General features: G+C 37.9%; 1 protein-coding gene across 2 annotated transcripts in view; it reads left to right on the top strand.

Annotated features, from left to right (window-relative positions):
- Window positions 1–23515, top strand: part of LRRC7 (leucine rich repeat containing 7) — a 385857-nt gene extending 362342 nt beyond the window's left edge. For both annotated transcript variants that reach the window (XM_055339299.1, XM_055339300.1), the window contains 2 exons: window positions 7737–7811; window positions 21545–23515. In XM_055339299.1, coding sequence (XP_055195274.1) covers window positions 7737–7811; window positions 21545–21652 — 183 coding nt within the window. In that variant the 3' untranslated portion in view covers window positions 21653–23515. The remainder of the gene's footprint in view (window positions 1–7736; window positions 7812–21544) is intronic.
- The last annotated feature ends 546 nt before the right edge of the window (window positions 23516–24061 follow it).

Consider the following 24061-nt stretch of genomic DNA (forward strand, 5'->3'; position numbering starts at 1 on the left):
CACGTCGGGCTCCCGGTGCATGGAGCCAGTTTCTCCCTCTGCCTATGTCTCTGCCTCTCTCCCTCTCTCTCTCTCTCTCTCTCTCTCTGTGACTATCATAAATAAATAAAAAAAATTAAAAAAAAAAAAAGATCTTCGGGAAGCGTGAAACCTTTTTTCATTTATGAAGTTAATACTACATGATTTAAGTGGTATTCCAGGGGCCGCGTAGTATTCCTACTTTCTTGCTTGAAAAGTGTATAAACCAAAGTCTATAAACCAACTAGAATTCTTGGAAATATGAGAAATAAGACAAAAATAAATAAATAAAAAGGAATAGCTACGAGGTCTCTGCCTGCAGCAATATTTTCTAAAATTTTTTTTATCCACATAACATTTGAGATATATGTCAATAATTTGTATTTAATAATAGTATCATCCACTTTTCCTCCGTTCCACCCCCAAAGTTATTCCGTACTGACTCTGGCCTCCACTCTAAGCAAAATATAGACTCTGCATATCCCTACCAAGCAAGAAGATACCGCAGAGCTCTAATTTTTGTAGTTTGTACTTGTCTAAAGTCAGTTCCCCTAGGTACAAAGCTCGAGCTGGGGATTGTTGTGCAAGTAGTTAACTGAAGAAGTGCTCGCGGGTGAAACCTACAAGGAGTGATGGGAGCAAGGTAGGGCAGGGGAGAAACTGACCAGAGATGCGCAAGGCCTGGTGCCGAGTGCTCAGGTGATGGACGGTACCAGGGCGGTGTCACCTTGAAGAGGCCAACAGTCCTTTGCACCCCGGTGTCATGTTGGCTGTAGGACACCCCCAGGGAGGAGGGTATAACCTTCCAAGCCTTTCATAGTAAGTAGGCTCCCGGCTGAGGGGTCATTTTCAAGAGAAGTGTCCGATGTGAGCCATTGGCAATACCTGTAGGATACGAGCACCAATTTGATAAAGGGAATCTGGGCAGGTCCGCAGAAGCATCCAGCACATTATTATGAACACAACAGGGTTTCTTTTCCATCTTTCAGACTGAAAGCACTTTAGTCCTAGACATTCCAATATGCTTGCATCTATGCTTGCACTGCCCTAGGACCTGCATGCTTTCAACCATGAGATCTGAGAAATTGCCAAAGCACCTGGTTCTTCAGTATGGACCCTGAAGTCGACTCTGTTAGACTTTTCGCAGTGAGACCCCTTTAAATCGGCTTTTAAATCCTTGTAATTTTTCTGGTTAATATTTTTCGTAAAAAAAGGGGGGGGGCACTGCTATATTCTAAGAACATAGTCCTAGTTTCTGTAAGAGATAATAATCACCAATTGAAGCAAATCTGTGTTCCTTGGTAGCAAAAGGTCTGCAAAACTAGATCAGAAGGAGGAGGGAAGTTTGGAGTCAACACCCTTAGATGGGGCGGGGCGGGGGAGGAGGGAACCAGGTAACAAGAGATAAGATCATAGGAATCTAACACAAGTGAAAAAAGAAAACCAAATAACTACAAAACACTTTTATCGTGTCATGTTTCTCTTTTGAGTGTGTGAAGAAATCATGTAAAACTCAAAGAGTTGATTCTTAAATTTTGTAAATTCTCCCTTAGAATTCTTCTAATAGATTGGAGAAAGCCACAGACAGATGGGGATAGATTTCCAAGAGAGACTAAGGCAGGTTAACCTGAAAGTCGTAGAACTATGCCAGAAAATTAGACTCATAGGTCAGAATTTACAGTGTGTTATATTTTTAAATAAAAGATTAGCTTATATTCAGGCCATGTGCCTTCTGGGCATCGAGCACGGCCTCCCGACCTCCTGAGTTCACTGCCACCTCTGAGCAGAGAGTCTAGCGTGGTCCAACTATACAATGACGTGTTTTTGCTACTAAATAAAACCACAACTTAAGTCTAAAGGGATCATAGTTTGACTGAATATAGCTTCCAACAAAATAATTTTTCACTGCAAAAACCTTATTTTAGCATACGTGGCAAAGTTTTCACTGAATTCTTCACTTTTCAGTTCATTATTTTGAAATAGTGTCAAAAATTATGCCATTGAAGAGGCTTTGAGGAACCCTGCCGTGATGATAATCAGAAAGCTGATTACCAATACCAGTTTAGGAATTGCTACAAAGAAGAATCCACAGCCACCTACGGTCCCCCCACTCCTGTTTCTAATAGTTTTTACTATTTTAGGCTATATCTGAAGCTGAAAAGAAAACCCACGGGGGGCCCTGACACAATCAGTAAACTGTATGAAGCTCAGCAATCCAAATACTCACTCCCAGTCAAGGTGGCACAGTAAAGATAGGCTCTAAAGAATCCGTGAAATAAAAGAAATGAAAAGATTTTTTTTTAGTTTTTTCCAAAGAGCCAAAAATCTGAAAAGACAATATGGAAGGAGTATGATCATTTACCTTTAAGAGAAAATATGAAAATCAAATAAAAAACATCTCTTTTTTAGTGTCAAGAATTTCACTAAGAAATGAACAGGAAGCCAAGGCACTTTCAGTCACAATGGATAGACATCCCGGAGATGTTTCACGATTAGTTAGTAACTGGGACCCGGGAGCAATTAATAACAGGAAAATTATAATTATAAAGTAACCAAAGTCAGACATAATTTTAACCCTGACACTCAAATTTTCCCCCCAAAAAAGAGTAGTGCATCATGATCAGCATGAAACTATAAAAAATATTCTAGTAGTCAATGTGTCATTTCCTACAGGAAGCTCAAATAAAAGGGAAGAAAGTAGCTTACTTTTGGGATGCTTTTGGCAAGTCAGAAAAGCAGTATCTTGAAAACTATATAAATATATTTATATATTTACTTATCAAGCATATATAGTGTGTGTATATTTATTTATTGTCTATATTGGTATACAGAATCTATATTTTTCAAAAATTTGGTTACTAAACAAACCTTTAAATGCCCTAAAAGAAGGATGCAAGCCTAAAGGGCAAACAATGTAGACTTCGTCCACTAGGACCAACTCCATATTGCCACTGGGGTATCTGCAATCGTGTAGTATTTCCTATAGGTTGTACCAGTCTCCTTGTCGCTCCAATGAACTTTTAATACGTTTTTTTTAGGAATGCGGCCAAGTGATTTCTTTGTTAATGTTTACTTTAAAATGTGTGAGAATTTAATGAATAAATAAATACACTAAACATATGTTTATATATGCTTATTCCTTTAAACATCCTTTAAACATTTATGTTTATTCCTTTAAACATTCCTTTAAACATCTACGCACAGAAGTGCACAAGACTTCTGTGCAATTTTAGAGGACTTTGGTCAATTGTCTTTTGAGGCTCAAATTTCCTAGGCTTCTAAATGATTCTTTCTGTTCCTGTCCTGTGAATTTAACATGTCATTGTTTTGTCAGCTAAGACTCGTTAATACACAGAAGCTCATGCTCACTGCCGAGGCCCCTTCTCTCCGTCTCTCTCCCTCCCCACTCTCCGCTAGTTTCTAACGGCCACGTGGTAAATCTCTTCTTTTGCCACATATCGACTCCTCGGTTATTAAGGTAGCTAATTGTTCAAAGCCAAAGATTTGACACTCAGTAATTAGTCTTAAAATATTTTGTGATAAAAAAAAAAAATTTCGTGATCACACTTCTGATTCCCAGAGAAGGGAACTACTGATGATACCTTTATCCTTGATGTGTCAAATCTTCCACTAATCATGGGAGTCAAGTAAATTCTACGAGCCACAACACAGCTTCAGATTAATTTTGCCAAACCCATGAAAACAAAAAATTATTTGCATACTTTGGCAAAAAAAAGAAACAAAACAAAACAAAAACCTTTAAAATCTCTTGAGTTTATAACTGGGTTTGCTTTTTATGAGTCAGTTTTCCCTCCAGAAACCCTTTTTGAACTTTCGTAATTATATGAAAGCATAAGGTACTATATTTTATGATATTTAATGAATGTGTTCTGAATCGTAATGATAAGAGTATGCAATTTTTGTTTGAGATATGGCCTTCCTAGAAACCAATTTCTTAGCATCAGCTCCAGCCAAGATTTTTCAGAATTTTAAAGAAAAGCATATTTCAGAAGTTGAAGTCGCAGTTCCCTTAAGACAAGTTCTATTTTGGGGCCTACATTCACAATAGCTGAGTCTGTCAGAGCCATTCACCTTCATCATTAAAAAGCTATATAAAGTTCCTTTCTCCTCTAACGTGAGAATGTTAAATGTTGGCCTTGTAGACTTTCTGAGTCCATTAAAGTTTATGTCCAGAGGTGGATAGACGAGGTAACCTGTAAAGACAAGGTCAGATCTTAACACTATGAAAAACCTCCCATACTCGCCACTTTTCAAAATCACTTGTGAAAAGTTAAACTTTTTTTTAGAAAATCTATTCTGGATACTTTTAGAAAAAAAAAAAAGACATTAATGACTTGCATAAGGGCTGGTTTTTTAAAAATGGGGAAGAAAAATGACAACAGGGCATGCCTGTTAGCAGCTCCTGTCCAGCTGTCTCCAGATAGGGTTTGGCTCTGACGTGCGTGGGTCCCTCTGTGGTGGGACGCTCTCTGGAGGTGGTGCGAGGGGACAACCATCGCGCTGAGCATGGGATGGCAGACGTTAGAAAAACATGCTCAGAGATGCCATAAGCCAGGAACTAGATGGGGCAGCTGTTATGAAAAAGAGCTAGTGCTCCTGACTCGGAGCCACCGAAGCAAGTAGGCCCTGAACGTTCCTAAGAACCATCAGCAGGCCCTCCCATTGGGACCCGTGTCCACAGTGACAGTGGACAACGATCGGAGCCATTGTCCCTGAGAGCCGCCACTAGAAAACCACAAGTGAGACAGTCAGGACTTCCCAGCCCTCCTCCCGCCCTCTGCCCTAGAGGACACGCGGACCCTCTGCTCTGCTGGGCACTCCAGAGAGCGATGGTGGCTTTTCAATATCCTCCAGATTGAGGGTGAAGGAGAGTTTCTGGACAATAAATCTGGTGCTGTTGGAGACTCAGGAACTCTCATCTGGGATTTACTGGCTATAAAGCCCTTGGGGTGTCACTCAGCCGTCACACTCTAACACTCGTGGAGGCTACGGTGCGTGCCTGCACGGGTCTAGGTGTCTGTAGATTCGCTCCATCTCATAACCGGGAGGTGTGTGCCCCGCTGTGCCCACGCTGCAGGGGAGGGAAAGTTAACCACACCAAAGCTACTTAGCGTGCCCAGGTTCTCAACAGGACGCAGGCTAACCCCAGGGCTGTGCTCCTACTTCTTACACTGTGGGGAAGGCAGGAGAAAAGGGCCCCCCAAAGACAGCCACCCCCTAATGTCTAGGACCTGTTAATGTGCTCCGTCACACAGCAAAAGGGACTTGGCAGGGGGGTATCAATTATGCACTTTGAGGTAAGGAGGTTGTTCTCCCGGGTCCAGGGGGGCCCAGTCTAACCACCTAGGGCCTTAGAAACGGAGACTCCGCTTGCTGTGGTCGGAGGGAGATGGAACGACAGAAAAGTGGTCCAAGAGGTGCCCTTTGGTGGCTCCAAAGGTGGAAAACGGGGACTAGAGGCCCCTGGGGGCTCCGCCGGGGAAAGCGGCTGCCTTGGCTCAGGTCATGACCTCAGGGGGTCCTGGGATGAGCCCCACGTTGGGCTCCCTGCTCGGTGGGGAGCCTGCTCCTCCCTCTCCTCCACTTCCCCTGCTCCTGCTCGCTCTTGCTCTCTCGCCCGCTCTCTGTCAAATACGGTGCTTAAAAAAAAGAAGAAGAAGGAAAGGAAAAAGGAGCCTATGTGCCAGCAGCGTGGACCTCAGCTAGAAGCTGGAACGGGCAGGCTGTCCTGTAGGGATTCCAGAGGATGACCCCGGGGGCGGGGGCCTGGCCTCACGGGGAGCAAGCCCTGCAGCCCGGGACAGCGCCGCGGCCCTACCTGCCCTGGCCGCCGGGAGCACTGGCCGCCGAGCCTCACCTGACCGTCCTCTCCAGGTGACCAGCTCTGCCCTCCCGCTGGAGTTAAGCACCTGCACAACCGAACAGACGAAAGTAACGAGCTGAGCATCAGTCTAGTGAATAGTGACACTATTCACTTAAAACATTTTTTAAGTTTTTATTACTATTTTCTTAATTACATAAGCAGTACATGATCATTGCAGAAAAATTAGAAAAGAGATATAAATAAAAAAGGGGGAAAAAGGTTATGTACATACATACATATACATACATGAAGTCTCATCACCCAGTACAACCACTGTTAACGTTTAGGAATATATCCCTCCAGATGTTTTCCCACACGAATATGCATATAAACATTTCAGCAAAAATAATGTCATAGCGTAATAACAGCATCCCACAGTATAATGTTTTATGCCCCGCTTATTTCCCTAAGGACTAGTGTACTTCCAGAGCTGCCATCTAGGACTTCACTTTTACAGACCACATATCATACCTTTGTATAAATTTACTGGAACGTAGTTCCATCAGTTCTGTTATTAGACTTTTAGATGTGGTTTATGACTTTTATCATTACAAATAATACAATGATGAACGTGTGAGGAAATGAATGTTGCAACTTGTCAAGTTACTTCCTTAAGAAAAGTTCTAGAAGTTGAATTGTTGGTTAAAAGTTACACAGCTTTCCAAGGATTCTGATAGCTGTCTGTAGTTTCATCTTTAAATGGAAAGGAAAACAGATTAAAATCCGAAAGATAAAAATCATTCAACAGTTTTAAATTAATAACCTTCATAAAGATCTGAAATATTAAATGATAACACTCATAGAAGTATTTCAACGAGGGCCTTTTTGTTAAACCATTCACACACACATAAAGTTAGTGGATTTAAGTGAGAGTCAAATCCACAAATCAACAAATAACAAATGTTGAATCGACAAATAAGAGGACTTCCTAAATTACAGGCAATGACATACAATATTACCTTCTATTAATACTTCTTGGGGACTAAAAAATAATAATATTGAGTTATTGAAATGCTATTGAAATAGCATCTTTATTTTTAACATTTATTTTATACGAATTATTTATTTATATTTTAATGTTTTAATACTGGTTGATTTCTTGACTTTTATCTAATATATTATAAGCTCACGGAAGCCAAAAATGACATTCTGTATATATCTATAACACTAGCAATCAAGGCCTAGCATATGGTAGGCATTCAATAAATGCTTGCTTTATATACATGATTAACAAAATTAATTTGACTTTTTTATAAACTAAATCAGTTTGGGGATTTTGTAACTACATTGGCAGAAATTTTGTGTTTAAAATGCATATTGGAATTTTCTTGTGTTTAATTTGTTCACATGCATTTTATATTAAAATTTCAAGTAACATATAAAGTAATACTAATTAAGATAAACCAGTATTTATTTGTAATTCTGATAAGGTTTTTTAAGTGTATTCTGAATTTACAATCTGTCAAATAGAAGATGTTTTCAATAAAGAAAAACTTAAGAGTGATTTCTGAATTATATGAAAGATGGTTTAGTATCATATTTCAAATTATTTAAGAAAGAAATTAAGATTCTGCCATGAAATTAATCTATAAATCATGGGTGCACTTTAAATCAAGATCAGCTTTTGTTATGCAGGTAAAGATGTTGCTTTTCTTACATTTGACTTAAAAAACGGTGCCTTTTTAAAAAATACTTTGATAATCTTTGAACCTTACATGCATAAAATGTTTTTAGTCTGTTTTCATTGTTTTCTATGTGAATGAAAAAATTTTTTGACTAGGCCTAGTTCTTGATAATACAATCAATCCTAACCTCTGTTACTTCTGACTTATAGGGTATCTTTGTTACTAGGGTTCAGCCTGATGGACCAGCATCCAACCTGCTGCAGCCTGGTGATAAGATCCTTCAGGTAAGAGAGATAAAAAGCACTGCTTTCAAATGCCACATTAGAACAAATACGTAACCATGTTATTACGTCGAGGGACGTGAATTAAATGACTGGCAATAAGTTCTTTTCACATTTCTTATTTGCGTTTATGTGGGGGCAAAGTGTTGAGAGGAAAGTCAGAAACAAATTCAATCTGATATAATTCTACATATTCCAGTACATACTGGAATGCCAAATGGCACATGGTAGATATTCTGCATCTTTTTGCTTCTGTGACTAGTGTTATTTGGTGATATAAAAAGAATTGAAATGTATAAGAATCTATGCATCGCTATCAAGTATATGTAAGAGCAGTGAAGTACTGAAATAGGACATCTGTGAAATAGGATATTTAATTTCTTAACAGTAAGCTTATTACTGTTTGACTACTGTAAAGTGTGTGGTTATATCTCCCTACACTCCCCTTCTCAGATACTTGAACAAAAGTTTATATATAAGGTAACTTATTAAAATGTACTGTCTGATGGAAAGGACACTTTCTCTAACTTAAAGTTCTGCATAACAGAAATGGGTCACTCAGCTCTGAAGAGATCGTCTATCTTTTATTTACCGAACACCTTCAAAAAGTTCTAGAGAAGTGGAAACCCTAGATAACTGAATATACATATATTTATATATACATCACAAATATAGCATTAATAGTTTATTCTCAGAAATACTTAAAACTAGCAAGATCCTGAAAACTCGAGTTTTCAAAAATGATAATTCTCCAAAGACCATGGGTTGCTGGAACCCGTAACAATGTCCACAGTAGAAACAGCATCCAACAGGTTTGAGTCCACTCCATGCAGGCAGAAGACCAAGCCAGCAGTTAATCTTTAGAATTAAAATATTGAAACAAAAAAGACACAAAATAATCTAAATTTATTTTTACCATTTGTTATGGAAGTTCTATATAATTTTATTTCCTAAGTAGCCCTTTGATCTTAAGCATTTTATATCATGCCTGTGGTCCTCATAATTGTTATGTGTAAAATGAACTGTGGTTTATATTATATCTGACATCCCCTCATCTTAAAAATTCAACTATTCAATAATTTTATAAATTTCCATGAAAAGGCCAAGAGTAAACTAACAATCTAATTCCCTAACAGTAAATGCTGCTGTTTAGCAAAGGAAATGGCTAGTTTTTTCCTCTACTGAATTTCAAAGAAATGATTTTGAATTTCTGAGTCTTAGAAAAAAAAAATGTAGCCAGCTAATCTCAGATTTCTGATCTATCTGAATTCTATGCCAGTTAGAGAAGCCTTCCATAGCTTGAGACAAGGTTGGGAGTTGCCCTAATCCACGACACAGGTAGCAAAAGAAAGATTTTTCTCTCTGGATTCAGAAAAAAATATATCTAGATATAGATATTTGTTACACATGTTAAAATGTTATATATCTGTAGACAGGTGATAGATGACAGATGATAGATGTTAGATAGATAGATAGATAGATAGATAGATAGATAGATAGATAGACAATCAGTTTAGATGAATACAGACATCCTGCAGAAAGAAAATGAGAATTCAGTTAGTGCGTATTTGCAGGATTAAAATACTTTCTGGGGATCCCTGGGTGGCGCAGTGGTTTGGCGCCTGCCTTTGACCCAGGGCGCGATCCTGGAGACCCGGGATCGAATCCCACGTCGGGCTCCCGGTGCATGGAGCCTGCTTCTCCCTCTGCCTGTGTCTCTGCCTCTCTCTGTCTCTGTCTCTGTCTCTGTCTCTCTCTCTCTCTCTCTGTGACTATCATAAATAAATTTAAAAAAATTAAAAAAAATTAAAAAAAAAACACTTTCTGGCTGGGCTGTTCTAGGATTATATGTGGGGACATGAGGGTTGAGTATTTCTAGTCCCTAAGAGATATACAGACACAGCAATTCTGAATGCAAGAAGTAGGAAGAAATGATAAACCAAATCAGCTAAAAGCCACAAATCTGCAGAAGAGCTGCACCTGGGTTGGCTCTTCTCTTCACAAATGACCGTGAAAAACATAACATTTTATTTTTGCTCTAGACTCATTTGCATCTAGTACAATAAAATCAAAGTCCATTTTCAGCAAAATAAAAATGCACATACAACCTAAGCAAATGAATTACTATATTCACAGTTTCACTTACACTAGTTTAAAAGCACAAGTGGCAATATACTTTCTGAAAGAGGTAAGAATGGCTAATTCTAAACTGAAATCATTGCCAGCATCAGATGCTAAAAGGGCAGATTATATTTCTGTCTCCTTATAACACTACTGGCTCTTTGTTTAAAGAATAATGGAAAAAATTAGTTATCTCTCATTTAGAAAATCCTTAAAATATGTCCTCCCTGGAGCAAATTTATTGACAAGCCTTTATGACAATGTAACAGCCTAGAAAATAAAGGTAAAGAAATAAACAAATGAACAACAACAAAAACAATGAATGAGTCTAAGCGATGGCAGTTATTGGGTTTGATGTAACCCAAAAGCAAATAGCAGAAGAGACACTGAATAGCAAAAAAGACATATCTTTCCCAAATCTCCCCCAAACCCTAAATTTATTATAGAAGAGCTGTCTCTTTGTCTATAATTCTTTTCATCCATTACTCTCTTCTTATTCTGTTATGGGATCATGCACTTGTTATTGGAATTACATAAAGAGGTGTGCATTAAGAGATTATCTTAATTAATGTTAATATTTCTGTCATTTTACTGTTCATTTTCCCAGAATAAATACACTATAATCAATGAACATATCCAAGTGACCTACTGTGTTTAGTGAGTTATATAGCTGTAGGACCCTGTGGATGAGGAGCTAGCACCATGCTAGGAGAACCGATACTTCCCAACCTCACCCTCTTCCTCCTCCATAAAGTCAAATATACAGGAGTGAGAGAGAACAAGTGAAAGCACATGCATTATTTTTTTTAAAAAATGTTATTAGATTGAACCATCTGAATTTGCCAATATTTGGCCATTTCTGAATATTACTTTCGTTGGCTTTACATCATAGTTTCTTTTTTGTAATGTTCTTTCCAGTTAAAAATAAAAATCAATCTAATTTATTACACATTTTAAATTCAAAATATATTAAAATACAGAAAATCCATTAATTTTAGTTACTCTGTTGAAAAGATGAATAGACTGAAAAAAAGAATATATCATACTTGATAGTTAACATGGTTCACAGTCATAGCCTGAGGCTCATTTTTAAGTATATTACATAATATATTACATACTATATATATATAATACTCTATTATATCACTGTAGTCAAACCTTATCCTTTTCATTTACCTCCCCACCCCCTTCCCCAGATAGGAGCCTCACTTTGGCAGAAGAAGAGAAACTAAATAATTTATAGATATTTACTAACCACATCCAAGTTTTACCAGTTATCAAAACAGATTTTTATCATATAAAGTATACTAATACAATACCTAATTGAAGATTATTTCATAGTCTCTTCTACCATACTACAATTTTAAGGCCAAGTATGTGAGAAAAATGTTTGGACTTCCCAGAAGCATAAATGAAATAGCCATGGATGCCTGAACCTACCGTATACAGATACCCAGTGCTGTGTCTGTATCTGACCGGGAGATCAAACCCTCCTTGCCTGAATGGAAGCCGTACATGTCTTTGAATGACCGGGAGGCATCGTTCACTGCTAACAGTTTATCTTACTTAGCTAAAGCTTATTTCTTCAATAACCTCAAAGCAAAGTGCCTCTGAGAAGTCATAATTAATGTCACAAAGTTCATGCACTAAATTTCATGACTTTTGCTCGTAAGAAAGGCTTTATTTCATACTTGGAATCTTGTACCTAGCTTTCCAGACCACCAAGGGGAAAGCCTCTGGATCCAGGCACACAGCCGGAAGCAAGAAGTCACAGTTGGCAGCTTCATGGTCTGGGAAGAGAAAAACTTCTTTTAACAGAAACAAAACTCAAAGAGCACAGCAGAGTCATTCAGTATAGACTCTATAGTGTTTCCCAAGAGCATCCCTTATGATGTCTTTTTTTAAAGAGATCCTTAGTCAAAGAAGTTTCAGAGCCACCTCAGACTCTATCCCTTGTTTTAGGATTTCACAATGTATCAAGCATTTCAGAACCTAAGAAATCTTACAAATGTATATGTCCCAAACATATTTGACCATACAGCCCTCCCTACCAACAACATCCATTAACTACCTCCACAGAACACACTGTGGGAAATGTCTCTTATAGAAGCATCTAACTGGGCTCACAGCTTTATCCCACGGTGTTCATGTTCATAATTATCATCATGAGTCATTCAGAATGGGTTAGAGTATATCCGTGTCTCTGAATTTTTAAAAATTTCTCCCAAAAAAAGGCTACCAAAAAAAGTAGAGTGAGAAATTTTCATTATGATTAAAATGAAGTGTTGGGACCCTTCAAAAAATAAACTTAAGCTGTTGAAACTTCACTAAAGCATTTCCCAGCAAGGTCAAATGAGTTGATGCTTTACGTTAGCTGATCTTAGGAGGTGGCTGAAAATGAAAAACATCAGAGTGGTTGGAGGAAAAGTGGGGCAGAGGGGTCAGTAATCATATAATTCTTAATGTTCAGGGAAATTATTGTTTTTAATAAGACATTTAAAGAATGAGATTTTTAAATACAATTTAATTAGAAGACAACAATAATTTTCACAAATGTGTATGGCTTCAGATGCCAGAGTTTCACCGCATATCTTATTTAATTTATGAAGTTCAGTACAGTCAACTAATAAAAGATTGAGTAAACACACATTGCAAAGCAAAAGGTAACATTCTACATAATAAGTAAAAACTGGAAAACCAATAAAAGCAAGTTAAGTTTCTTAGACTGGCTCTAACTTCCATAAATTGGCTGAAATAAAAATAACAATTAACACCTATATGGTGTCATTTATATCACTCAACAACCCTGCAAGGTATCTACTGTTGACAGAGGCTAAATGACTTATTTGAGCTTCTTCCGTTTATACAAAACTGATTCTACTGGAACAGACTTTACTGAAAGGATCATATTCATCACATTTTCTATTTATGTATTTGGAAAATATATATCAAATGCCACAGTGTACAGAGTATTGGGCCAAGCGGTGTAATATGTAATAAGGAGTGTAACTAAGTCCCTGGCTTTACACAGCCTAGGCTAGGAAGTAGATGTGCTCAAAATCACCTGAGCAAAAAAATGAAAGAGGAAGAGAGGAAAGAAGGTGACTTTAAGCACTTAATAAAATCAACTTCTCGCCTGTCTTAAGAGCAAATGCTCTACCCAACAGAGACCAACATGGCTACACAAGCCCCCTGAAAATGAGAGATTGAATTTTGCAGTTCTGCTCATTTTGCAAGTTTTTTTTTTAAGATTTTATTTATTTATTCATGAGAGACACAAAGAGCGAGGTAGAGACACAGGCAGAGGGAGAAGCAGGCTCCATGCAAGGAGCCCAACGAGGGACTCTATCTCAGATCCAAGGATCATGCCCTGAGCCAAAGGCAGACGCCCAACCACTGAGCCACCCAGGCATCCCCATTTTGTAGTATTTTTTTTTAAGATTTTATTTATTTATTCATGAGGGACACAGAGACAGAGAGAGAGGCAGAGACACAGAGGGAGAAGCAGGCTCCATGCAGGGAGCCCGACGTGGGACTCCATCCTGGGGCTCCAGGATCAGGCCCTGGGCAGAAGACGGCACTAAACCGCTGAGCCACCGGGGCTGCCTCATTTTGTAGTTTTTATTTCTTTTAAAAGAAATAAAGTATAGCTTGTTAGGGAACTGCTCTGCAAAGGAACGTAGGGAATTCATTTGTTAGAGAGGTTCCTTCAGCAGTTTGAAAAGAAGAAAACAGGCCTTGTAAAATCAAAGCGATTGAATAAGTAAACGTGTCTTCAGGATCGCTACGTATTATTAGTTCCATGCCCAAATTCCTAAACAAATAATTGACAAAGTCTTTAGATGCGTCTCTGGTAGCCAGCCATGTCTTTTTTTTTTTTTTTGAGCCAGACTTCATGAAACATTCAAGCTGCAATATGTGTGTGCACTCAAGATAGAAGAGAAATCCTTATCTATGTTTGAGTCTATGAAGATTTTTTTAATACTGCAGTAAAAGCCATTAAGACTTCAAATTCTCTCACATTTAAAAAATGAGATGCAAATGGGAACTCTCCAAGAATTTTGAGATATGTGGCTCAGATTTTTGATAGAAAGGAAAATTTTTCAAATGACTTGGCAGAAGGTCAGTGTGGTATCAATTATGCAGCATATTCAGCTCCAAATATATGCCAATATTTAGTGATAGAGTGCTCTATCAGATTAAAATTCTGAAGTGAGAACAAATTCCAGGTAGCAATGTGAAACATAATTATGATTATTTAAGATTCCTGCTGTTCCTCATAATGTCTCGCTGTTGAGATTAAACACCATGAAGGCTTACCCTTGTAGCTCTAACACGGTTGCTGTATTTTTTAGTTTTCTCTCATTCCAAGAGCTATAGGCCTATATCTGAAGAGATATTACTGCACTAACGTATATCCAGTGTACAAAATACATGTGGACTCCCCCTTTAAATGTTTGTCCCTGAGGGTTTCAATCAACCAATAATCAGACACCTAAGTCCCTAATATCATTTTTTTTTATTCTGAAATGCTGTCCTTCTTATTGCATAATACCACCAGCCTTGTGGCCAGGGCGTCTTAGCAATTAGTTTTTAAATTTAGAGCTTTGAACAATAAGGACACAACAAAATTCCTGGGAGAATTACAGCCTCCTCTGTAGAATTTCTGTAGTATAAACATCCAAAATTTATGCATTTAACAAAACATTTACGAGAAGGAAATCAAAGATAAATCTTGGAAGGAACAAGAGGATGAAATCGAGAAACCAAGTAGACTTTACAGTAAATTGATGAGCCATAATTGCAAAGCTCTACTTTTCGCTGTAATTATAAATATGATATTCATTAACCCTCCATCTTTCCAAGTCTAAATCATGCAAAGGGACAATTAAAAAGCATCTTATGGCACTGATGTCAAGTGCAATTTTAAAAAGGCAGGATATCTTCTAGAAACAATATCAAGATTATACAGTAAAAAGGTTCCTTTATATTTTCAAATGAGCTAAAGCCAGAAACCCATTAATTATATATCCTTGAAGCATAAGATTTTCAGAATATCTTTTCTTTCCTCAATTTTTTTCTTATTAACTTCATTTTAACGTAATACACTATTTCATTTATTTCTCATTTTTCATGAAATTACTGTTTCCTCTAAAGTGCACACATTTTATTATAATCCACAATAGACTGTGTTTATATAAAACATGTATGTGACCAACTGTGACAATGTATTTTAAAATTTCATTAACTTAGCATTGATTCTTCAAATCATCTCTTGCACTTATATTACACATATATTCAAAATATCAAATGCACAAATGTAGATTATATGCATTTACTTTTCAAAGCATCATTGGATTAATCCCCTGCAATCAATATCACCGAGTGGGGGACTTTACTTTCTCAGCCCTTTTTCTGTTCACACACATAAGACAACCACAAAACATTACTAGCTGAAATATTAGGATTCTTCTCAGGTTCATTTTAATTGGAAAAGCCCGACACCAATGTAGTCACATAATTTTCTGATTTCCTGTCTGAACTGCCCACGATGTTAGCCAGAGAGCCAGATTCATTTTTACAAATACAATATAAATTCCCTTTGCTCTTCAGTACTAAGAGTGGAAGGAAAAGCTTCTCTCGAACTGAGATTCTATCTTCTTTCATTCAAACACCTCCTTCCAATCCCTTCCGTCCTGGTTTTGCCAGGCATTGGGCCTAACATAATGTTCCATATCAAGAAATGGCTCAATTCATATTAAAAGCTGAATTCCTTTTGGGCATCTGGGTGGCTTAGTTTTGGGTACACGTCTGCCTTCAGCCCAGGTCATGATCCAAGTGTTCTGGGGTCCAGTCCCAGGCTCCCCGCTCAGTGGGGAGCCTGCTTCTCCCTCTGCCTCTCCCTCTGCTGCTCCCCCTGCTTGTGCTCTCTCACTCTGTGTAAAATAAAATCTTTTTTAAAAAATTGAATTCTCTTAATGAACCTAAAACATTCATTAACAACTTCACAACATCCAATGAAACAAATCATGTGCCAAGTTACTAAGCTGACTTCTGTAATATAAATTCCTACCCAGTCATTAGCTCTGGGAGCCTGGATATTTCCTATACTGTCACTGGTCCTCACATTTTCCTCTTAAAAAAAAAAAAAAAAAAAAAACAATAGGGTTCCCTAAACAAGAAAAAGAAAGTTCCTTCCTCTGACATTTTGTCCTTCTATTCTTGTGATTTAATGAAAATTCAAGAAGGCAATAGTGAAAGTAATATTAATAGTAGTAGGAAACATTTGATTGGTTTACAGTGTGTCGGGCCTAAGCACTTGACATATATTAACCCATTTAATCTTAAACAGACTCTCTAAAATAATGAGCTTTCTGATCTTTCAGAGTTCTCCTGGTATTTTGTTTTTTGTTTTTGGGTGAGGGTTTTTTTTTTTTTTTGAGATTTTATTTATTTATTCATGAGAGACACACACAGAGAGAGGGAGAGAGAGAGAGGCAGAAACACAGGCAGAGGGAGAAGCAGGCTCCCTGCAGGAGCCGGATGTGGGACTCGATCCCAGGACCCTGGATCACGCTCTGAGCTGAAGGTGGACGCTCAAACGCTGAGCCACCCAGGGGCCCCCTTTCTGGTATTTCGAAGCCACTCCCAGGCAGCCTCTCATGGTGGCATCTTAAATAGGCCTCTTGAGGTTCCCCCAAAGCTCTGGTTTTAGACCCAAAATATTTCTGGAGACTAAAATTACAGGTAGAGTCCTACTGTTTATTTGCCTCAGTGATCTAAGTCATCAATCTGCTTATTTCCTTCTGGGAAGTCAGCTCTGTACCTGAACTTCCAACTGTATAACTCTCATTTGTCACTTACAAAGCATGGAAACTAGAAGCTGATGGTTTAAAGTGATGTTAAAAGCTCGTTTCTTTGAGGGCTCTTTCTAGCCCTGGATCAGAACCCCGACTGTGGTTCAGAACATCTTGAAGCCTGTTTTATTGGAAACAGCCCCAGATTCAAGGCCCGACTTCATCCAGCTGTGCCCTTTCCCTGCTCTTTTCCCCTCTGTGCTGCAGAAAGCTGGGATTCACTGGGGCCACTGGAAAAGACTTGATTCCCTTGGATTTCCTGCTACTTTTGTGAGCACAGTACCTTGATCCCCTTCAGGACCACTCTTCCCAGTTAGCCTTCTGCCTGCATCTCCCCGGAACCCAGATGTACTGTTCTTTCCTCTCTACGCATTTGTCCCACAAGAATCCCTGCTCTTCGGTTCAGCCATTAAACTGGAGCCAGCTTTCTACCGTCTTCTGGCAGGAAGAGTTAAGCTCTGCTTCCCCTTCCCCTTCCCCTTCCCCTTCCCCTCCCTTACGTCAGAGTTTCCTAGCTGTGCAGGGCAACCAACGGCAAACACCACCTCCCAGCTTTGCTCTGCATGTCCCAAGTTGCCACCCCGTCCCAATCCCCTGGTTAGATCTCCTTTCCTTCTACAATGCCCCCTTTTACATGTATTTTCTGACAAATCCCTCCGGATTCTGTGTGGAGAATACCAAACTGCAGTGAAACCTAACCTCTGTCGCTTACGCTGCCACCCTGACCTCCTTCCTGAACTCCAGTGTCTTGCTTCTAAATATATGATCAACAGTTCCCTTTGCATCCATTGCCATGGCCTCAGACTCGATGCCTTCCGAACTGAGCTGTTCCTCCATTTCTATTTTCTCCTAATGGCATCACAGTCTGATTCTTGTTTGTTTCTTATACCCTTGTTCAATTAAATGCCACATTTATAGATTCTACCCTAAAAGTTTTCTTTTTTAATCCATTTCCTCTCAAGTTGCCTGGCACTGTCCTAGCAGATAGCCTGACTTAAGCTTTCCACTTTTGAGAGAGAAAGCTCACATATGGCTACAAGAACCCAATTAAGCCAGAGTTAACACTATAATAAGAATGAGAGATTCAGCGTTTCTGGAGATTCTAATTTAGGACTAAATGTTATTTCTACCAGTATTTTTGGAATGACTTAAGTTAATCCTGATAGGAATCTGAATGAGAATTAAGGTTTTGCAGCTACCATAAAAAACAAATTATGTCAGGAGGTGATACAGCAACAGTTTTAAGGGGAAAATGTTCATTATTTTGTCATAATCAATGAAATGTCAGTTCAAATCAATGGAAGCAATTGTGGTCCTATTATTTCAGTGAAGTATTGAGAAAAATAGTAAGAAGGAATCTTCTGGTACCAGATTTTTCAGCCCTGGTTGTGTAGCCAGCCTCAGGGGGCCTGGCCTCTCTGAAGTGTATCGCTTTGACTTACAAAATAACAGGATTAGCCTAGATCGTGCTTGCACTCGCTCCTATTCTCTTACTCTCCTATTACCTCTTTCTCTGTCTCCAGAAAAGTTCTGTCAGAGGAAGGAACTTTCTGGGCTATCTCTCTTCATTTTGAAGAAACGAATCCACGAACTCTCCCACCTCCAAGCAAGCCCCGCCACATTAGCTAACTTTTATGGTCGTTTCCTATGCTAAGGCCTAGGGTCTAAATTCACTGGTATTTTTACTCTTAAATTCTTCTAAAAATGACTGCATACCTAGATCATCTTAAAACTCTTTTCCCTGCATGGACTGTTGAAGAGCTTACTTGAGAGAGCCAACTGTTCACATGTGTAGGGCTGGAAGGGACTCCAGGATTGAGTGAGGCAAGGATGGTGGTCCCCCGCCAATCACACTCTTGCGAGGTGCGAGTGTGGGGCAAACTCTTGTTGTTCACTTCAGAGAAACAGCTTCCCTCTTCCCTTTTCCTTCCACTGAGCTACCCTAGTACTTCATTTATCTCTCTCTTCTGACGTTAATTCAATTCAGCAATTGCTGAGTGCCTACTACAGGTAAGGCATTTTCTATGTTATTTTTAGTTACGTCCATGGCTAATTTCCCCTTCGGGATGGTCACCTCTTTGATGGGAGCCTCCTCTTATTATTTCTTATCCCCAGTGCCAAGCACAGTGCCTTGGGCACAATTAACACGTAGCAGACATTTTTGATTGAAAAATAAATAAATAATAGTGGAAGTGGAGCGCACCTTTTTGAAAACCTTTTTTTTTTTATTTTTTTTAGTTTATTTATGATAGTCACAGACAGAGAGAGAGAGAGAGGGGCAGAGACACAGGCAGAGGGAGAAGCAGGTTCCATGCACCGGGAGCCCGACGTGGGATTCGATCCCGGGTCTCCAGGATTGCGCCCTGGGCCAAAGGCAGGCGCTAAACCACTGCGCCACCCAGGGATCCCTTGAAAACCTTTTGATAGAAGTATTCAAAATTAACAACTATGACTGATTTGCTATCTGGGTTCTGTGCCACTTACACCCTTAAAATTGATATTATTTTTGAGACTGACAGTTCCTAAAACCAGGAATGGTGAAGTCTAATGAAGGACAATGTACCATTTGTGGCCTCCATATCCTAGAACATTCCTTTTCCCTGAAACACTAAGCTACTGAAATTCAAACCTGAAAATTCCTGATGGGTTGTGAGTGCAATGCAGTTCTAGGTTTTGAGTCTTCTGAGTCTTTTGAGCAATCTGGGTGCTCACAGAGTGATTACTGAGGACATTCAAGAACTCCATTATTAAAGTTGGATTCCGGGGCCCCTGGCTGGCTCAGTCAGTAGAGCATATGCAACCCGTGATCTCAGGGCTGTGAGTTCCAGCCCGACACTGGGTATCCAGCTTACTTAAAACAAGTGAGTAAATAAAGTTAAATTTAATTCATAATTCAGGTATGTCTTTTGGTCAAACTGAAGGCATTAAGGTAGTTAGTATATTCCTCAAAAATACGGTGGAATAAGCATACGTTTCACCTGCTATTTTGCTATTTTCCTGATGTCAGATACAGATTGAGAATAAAAAGAAGAATATACCATATGCTGTGTTCTCTATCCCACATCATCGTACCACCAGAAATAACATCACACGGACACAGTTGTCTGGTTTTAATTGTAACTTATGCAAAAAATTGGGGCTAAAGTTCTACCCAACTACTGAAACAGCCAATGCCAACTTTCATAGGCTTTTCCAATAATTAAATGTTATTATAGATATTAAAGGAGATATATATGTATGTATATATACATACCTATATATGTATATATAGATAGAGAGAGAGAGAGAGAAGGGAGGGAGAGAGAGAAGGATATTCTTGAATTCAAACAAATGTATGCTTCTAGCTATATGGCTTTTCATGGATTTACCTTTCTATGTCCTAGGATTTTCCTTGTTAGATGTACTGTGGTTTAAGAAATGCAATATTTTAGGACCTTCTTTTTTCATCATACCATTAGCCAACCAATTTTAACAAACTAGTGATAAAATATAGTGTATCAAGATGACTTTCACTTAAATTATAAAGTCTATACAGTACTGATGGAGATCTGTTTTAAATTCTAAAAAGCCAAAGGCAGTGAAATATCTTGACCATTTGAAATATTAATCATATTTTAAGAAAGAATTAAAAAAGGCAATGAGTTCCCGAAATTAGTATCCATCAATTGAAAACTGAAAGTGTCAACCGATTAGCCAGCTCTATTGTCTGTACCTTGCCAAGTAGTCAATTTAGCTGACTCTTCCAAATCAACTGATTCCCAGATGCCAGGAAAACAGTTACATAATTGTTAGTCATTAAGTTTCCAAGAATTATTCCTACCAAGTTTCAATAAGATCATGGTTTTCTTTTGGCCTTCATGACAGGGAAGGTTTATGGGATCCACTTCTCTGTATATTCATAATAAAAATCACTCCAATCAAGAGAATCTGTAATTTAATGTAGAAAAAAACGAGCACTCATAATAGAGAAGCATGTAAATATCGAAAAATAACCAGCTGGAACCCCAACATTGTAACCTTAGGCTAATTATGTCTAAAATGGGTATCAAAGGCATAGATTGATCATTCTTGACTAGAAGAAGGCAGGCATTTTCACTCTTACTAATGTCACACTGTGTGCTTTACCTCTGAGGGATGGATCTCTTAGGTGTATTGGATGCCATTGAGAACCACCTGAATACATAATGAATAGACTTGCATTTAGCAATAGGGGAAATAAAATAATCTCCTTAATATAAAAATGTATTAACTTAGAACTTTTCAGTGAGTAAAAATAAGATTTAATAAGACTGTAAGTGTGTAATTATGTGTGTCATGAGTGCAACATCTGACCTTGCTGAAGGGATTCGCCTATCAGTAATTCCAGAGCAAGAAGGCAGTGGTCCTGTGGACACTTACAAAACATCTCAACTAAGTACCTGCAAAAACAAAACAGATCAAAAGACCAACCACAGAACAAGGACCGTATTTCAAATGTACCCATCTGTTATCCACCAGTGTGTCTCCATGGTTAGAACAGTGGCGAGGGCAGCCTTAGATAGGACATACTAGATGCTTGATAAATATTTGTCGAATCAATAAACGGAATCAAAGCTGGGTGAAGTTGATTGTTTCCATAGTTCCAATTCTACTGTGAATTCTAAAAACTGATAGTTTTTGGTTCCTCAATATTCCCTTGAATCTTATGATTAGAAACAATGGTGAGGTGACAAACAAGTATCTTGCATTGATTGCCCTGTTTTGTTTGTGTGTTCACAGGCAAATGGACATAGTTTTGTACATATGGAACATGAAAAAGCTGTATTACTACTGAAGAGTTTCCAGAATACAGTAGACCTAGTTATTCAACGTGAGCTTACTGTCTAAATATTTTTTATAAATAGTGAAGATACGTCTAGCCAGACCTAATGTTCAAAAATAAATTTATACATAGAAACAAATTTTGCCAATTGCTGGACCAATGGCAAACATTAGTGCCAAATGTATAATACTATATGTTAGCACTGATCATCCTTAAAAAAATGTTAACTATATAAATATGATGTTCATGTGGTTATGTATTAGTTTTAATTGTCAGCCTCTGGCTGTGCATTGGTGCAGTTTTGTTTTTGTTTTTGTTTTGTTTTGTTTTTTAATCAAATAAGTTTCTTCTCGAAGTGGATTTCATATAATTTCGGAGCACGGAAGCACATACAAGCTCTTTACGAATTCTGCTCTCCATCAGAAACACTGCCTCAAAGTTGTATATGCCTTTATATAGAAAATACGAATATAAAGAATTGTAATTCCCGTAAAATATTTCTAGCACAGGTATATGTTGGCATATATACAAAAAGAATATAGAGAAAACAATATTTTCATAAACTAAACATCTCGGATTGAGAAAGAAACTATATCTTAAAATAAGACTTTACTATATTGAATCTTTTTCAATAAAAATTACATGATAATGCCTTATGAAAGTAACTGTACATATGGTATAAAGTGTTTATACTTGGTTCCATATTCATTTGCTAAATTCTCATTAACACAGAGTGAAATATTTCATAAATTAGCCATTTATCTCTGGGACCGGAATAAAAATAGGACAAATTAATTTGTTCAATGCCTTTAGCTAATTATAATACACACAGAATTAAGAAACAGACTAAAGGTCATTATAGATAAATCCTTTTCACCACAAATTTATGCAGTGAATGATGGGTGGCAGGAAAGATATTGCTTTATTTCTTTCAAGTTTATGTTGATTATAAACTGTAGCCCCTGTGCTTTCCTTACTTGTAAATGTGGAATTTATTTGTGTGTTGCTTTATCTAATTTGCTACTTTTAAATAATTTAAAATGAGTTTTGGAGATTGATAAAATTTATCATTAAGAAAGACCGCTGTTAGAAAGTTATGGTGGATGATTAAAAAACTTTGGTATTTAAATATGAAACTTCAAATATAATTTCTCAGAGCTGTGGTCCCACTGTATTTATTAATGTCAGTGCCTGTTTTTGTGGGCAAAAATAGGGAAAATACTTTTTTTTCCAAAAAAGTTTCAAAGTATACAATCCTGGGTTCTGTCTCACTGGAAAGACAAGCATAGTTGATACAGAATTCGTTATTTTTACATTAGAATTGTTTTCCTCTATAGATGATCAAAATCCATTTTATAATCCTTTAAAATATTTCCTTTATATATTAGTCATTAATTTGATTAAAATTTTAATTTGGAATTTCAGAATAATTTCCCAGAGTTGGGTGTATGCATGCTCTCTCATATTTCCACATAGCTCATCATATACATATATATACATATATATATACATATATATGTATGTATATATATATATAAAATGAATTTAGTTTACATGCTAGTGTTTCAAGTATTCTATTAGGATTTTCACAATAGTATCATGTATTGATGTCACCAAAGCTCTGAGAGTAATATTTGTAAGTTAACTGTTTTATGGGGACATTGAAAATACTGTATTTTTGTAGGGTCTATTAAAATGAGTGTCACTTATTAGAAGTACAGTGGTATTTTTTGGCAATAGAATTTGTCACTTGAAGGCAAATGATACTTCACTTTATAGATGATGCACTAATTTTGATGTTGCTTTACGTCAGGGTGACATTATACCATGATTTTATAGGGTTTGACATTTAGCAAATGATTAAATGATTGGCCTATTTAATATGTTTCCCAGAAGTACCTTTTAAATGCATTTTAATATATCGACAGTTTCTGATGAGAAATGTCTTTCAGAGCCTAATTTTCTTTGTCAAAAACTCACACCAAACCACGGTACCACCGCTTCCAGCTGCTATGATAGGATGATCATCATTAATCCAGATAGAGACCCCCTCTGGCCTCACCAGATCACTGAAAGGAAAAACAAACTCATGGGTGTAGTTTGGTGGTCAGTGAAGCATCTCAAGCCGTCCCATCAGTTTTGATTAATCTTTCATGGGAGAGGTAGAAGAAGAGCCACATATAGGACTTCCCAAGTCTCTTATGTCAGGTTTCCACATCAAACCCAGGGCTTCAGGAGATGCTTCTGAGGCACAGAGCTAAAAGGATCATAGTAATCACCGCTGCCACTCCTGGTGTGACAACGTTGTCCTGGGCCAGTATTTTAACCCTTCCTGTTGTACAGGAAATGAGAGAAAGAGAAAAGGGATTCCTGACCAACTGGAAAAGAAATGTGATGTGCCAAAGCACTTCACAGTCCGTTGTACTGCTATGCTGCAGACTGAGAAGAGGCAGGTAATAATGAAAAGAGGCTTT

Source organism: Nyctereutes procyonoides, unplaced genomic scaffold (genome assembly GCF_905146905.1).
Source record: "Nyctereutes procyonoides isolate TBG_1078 unplaced genomic scaffold, NYPRO_anot_genome, whole genome shotgun sequence".
NCBI classification, from domain to species: domain Eukaryota; kingdom Metazoa; phylum Chordata; class Mammalia; order Carnivora; family Canidae; genus Nyctereutes; species Nyctereutes procyonoides.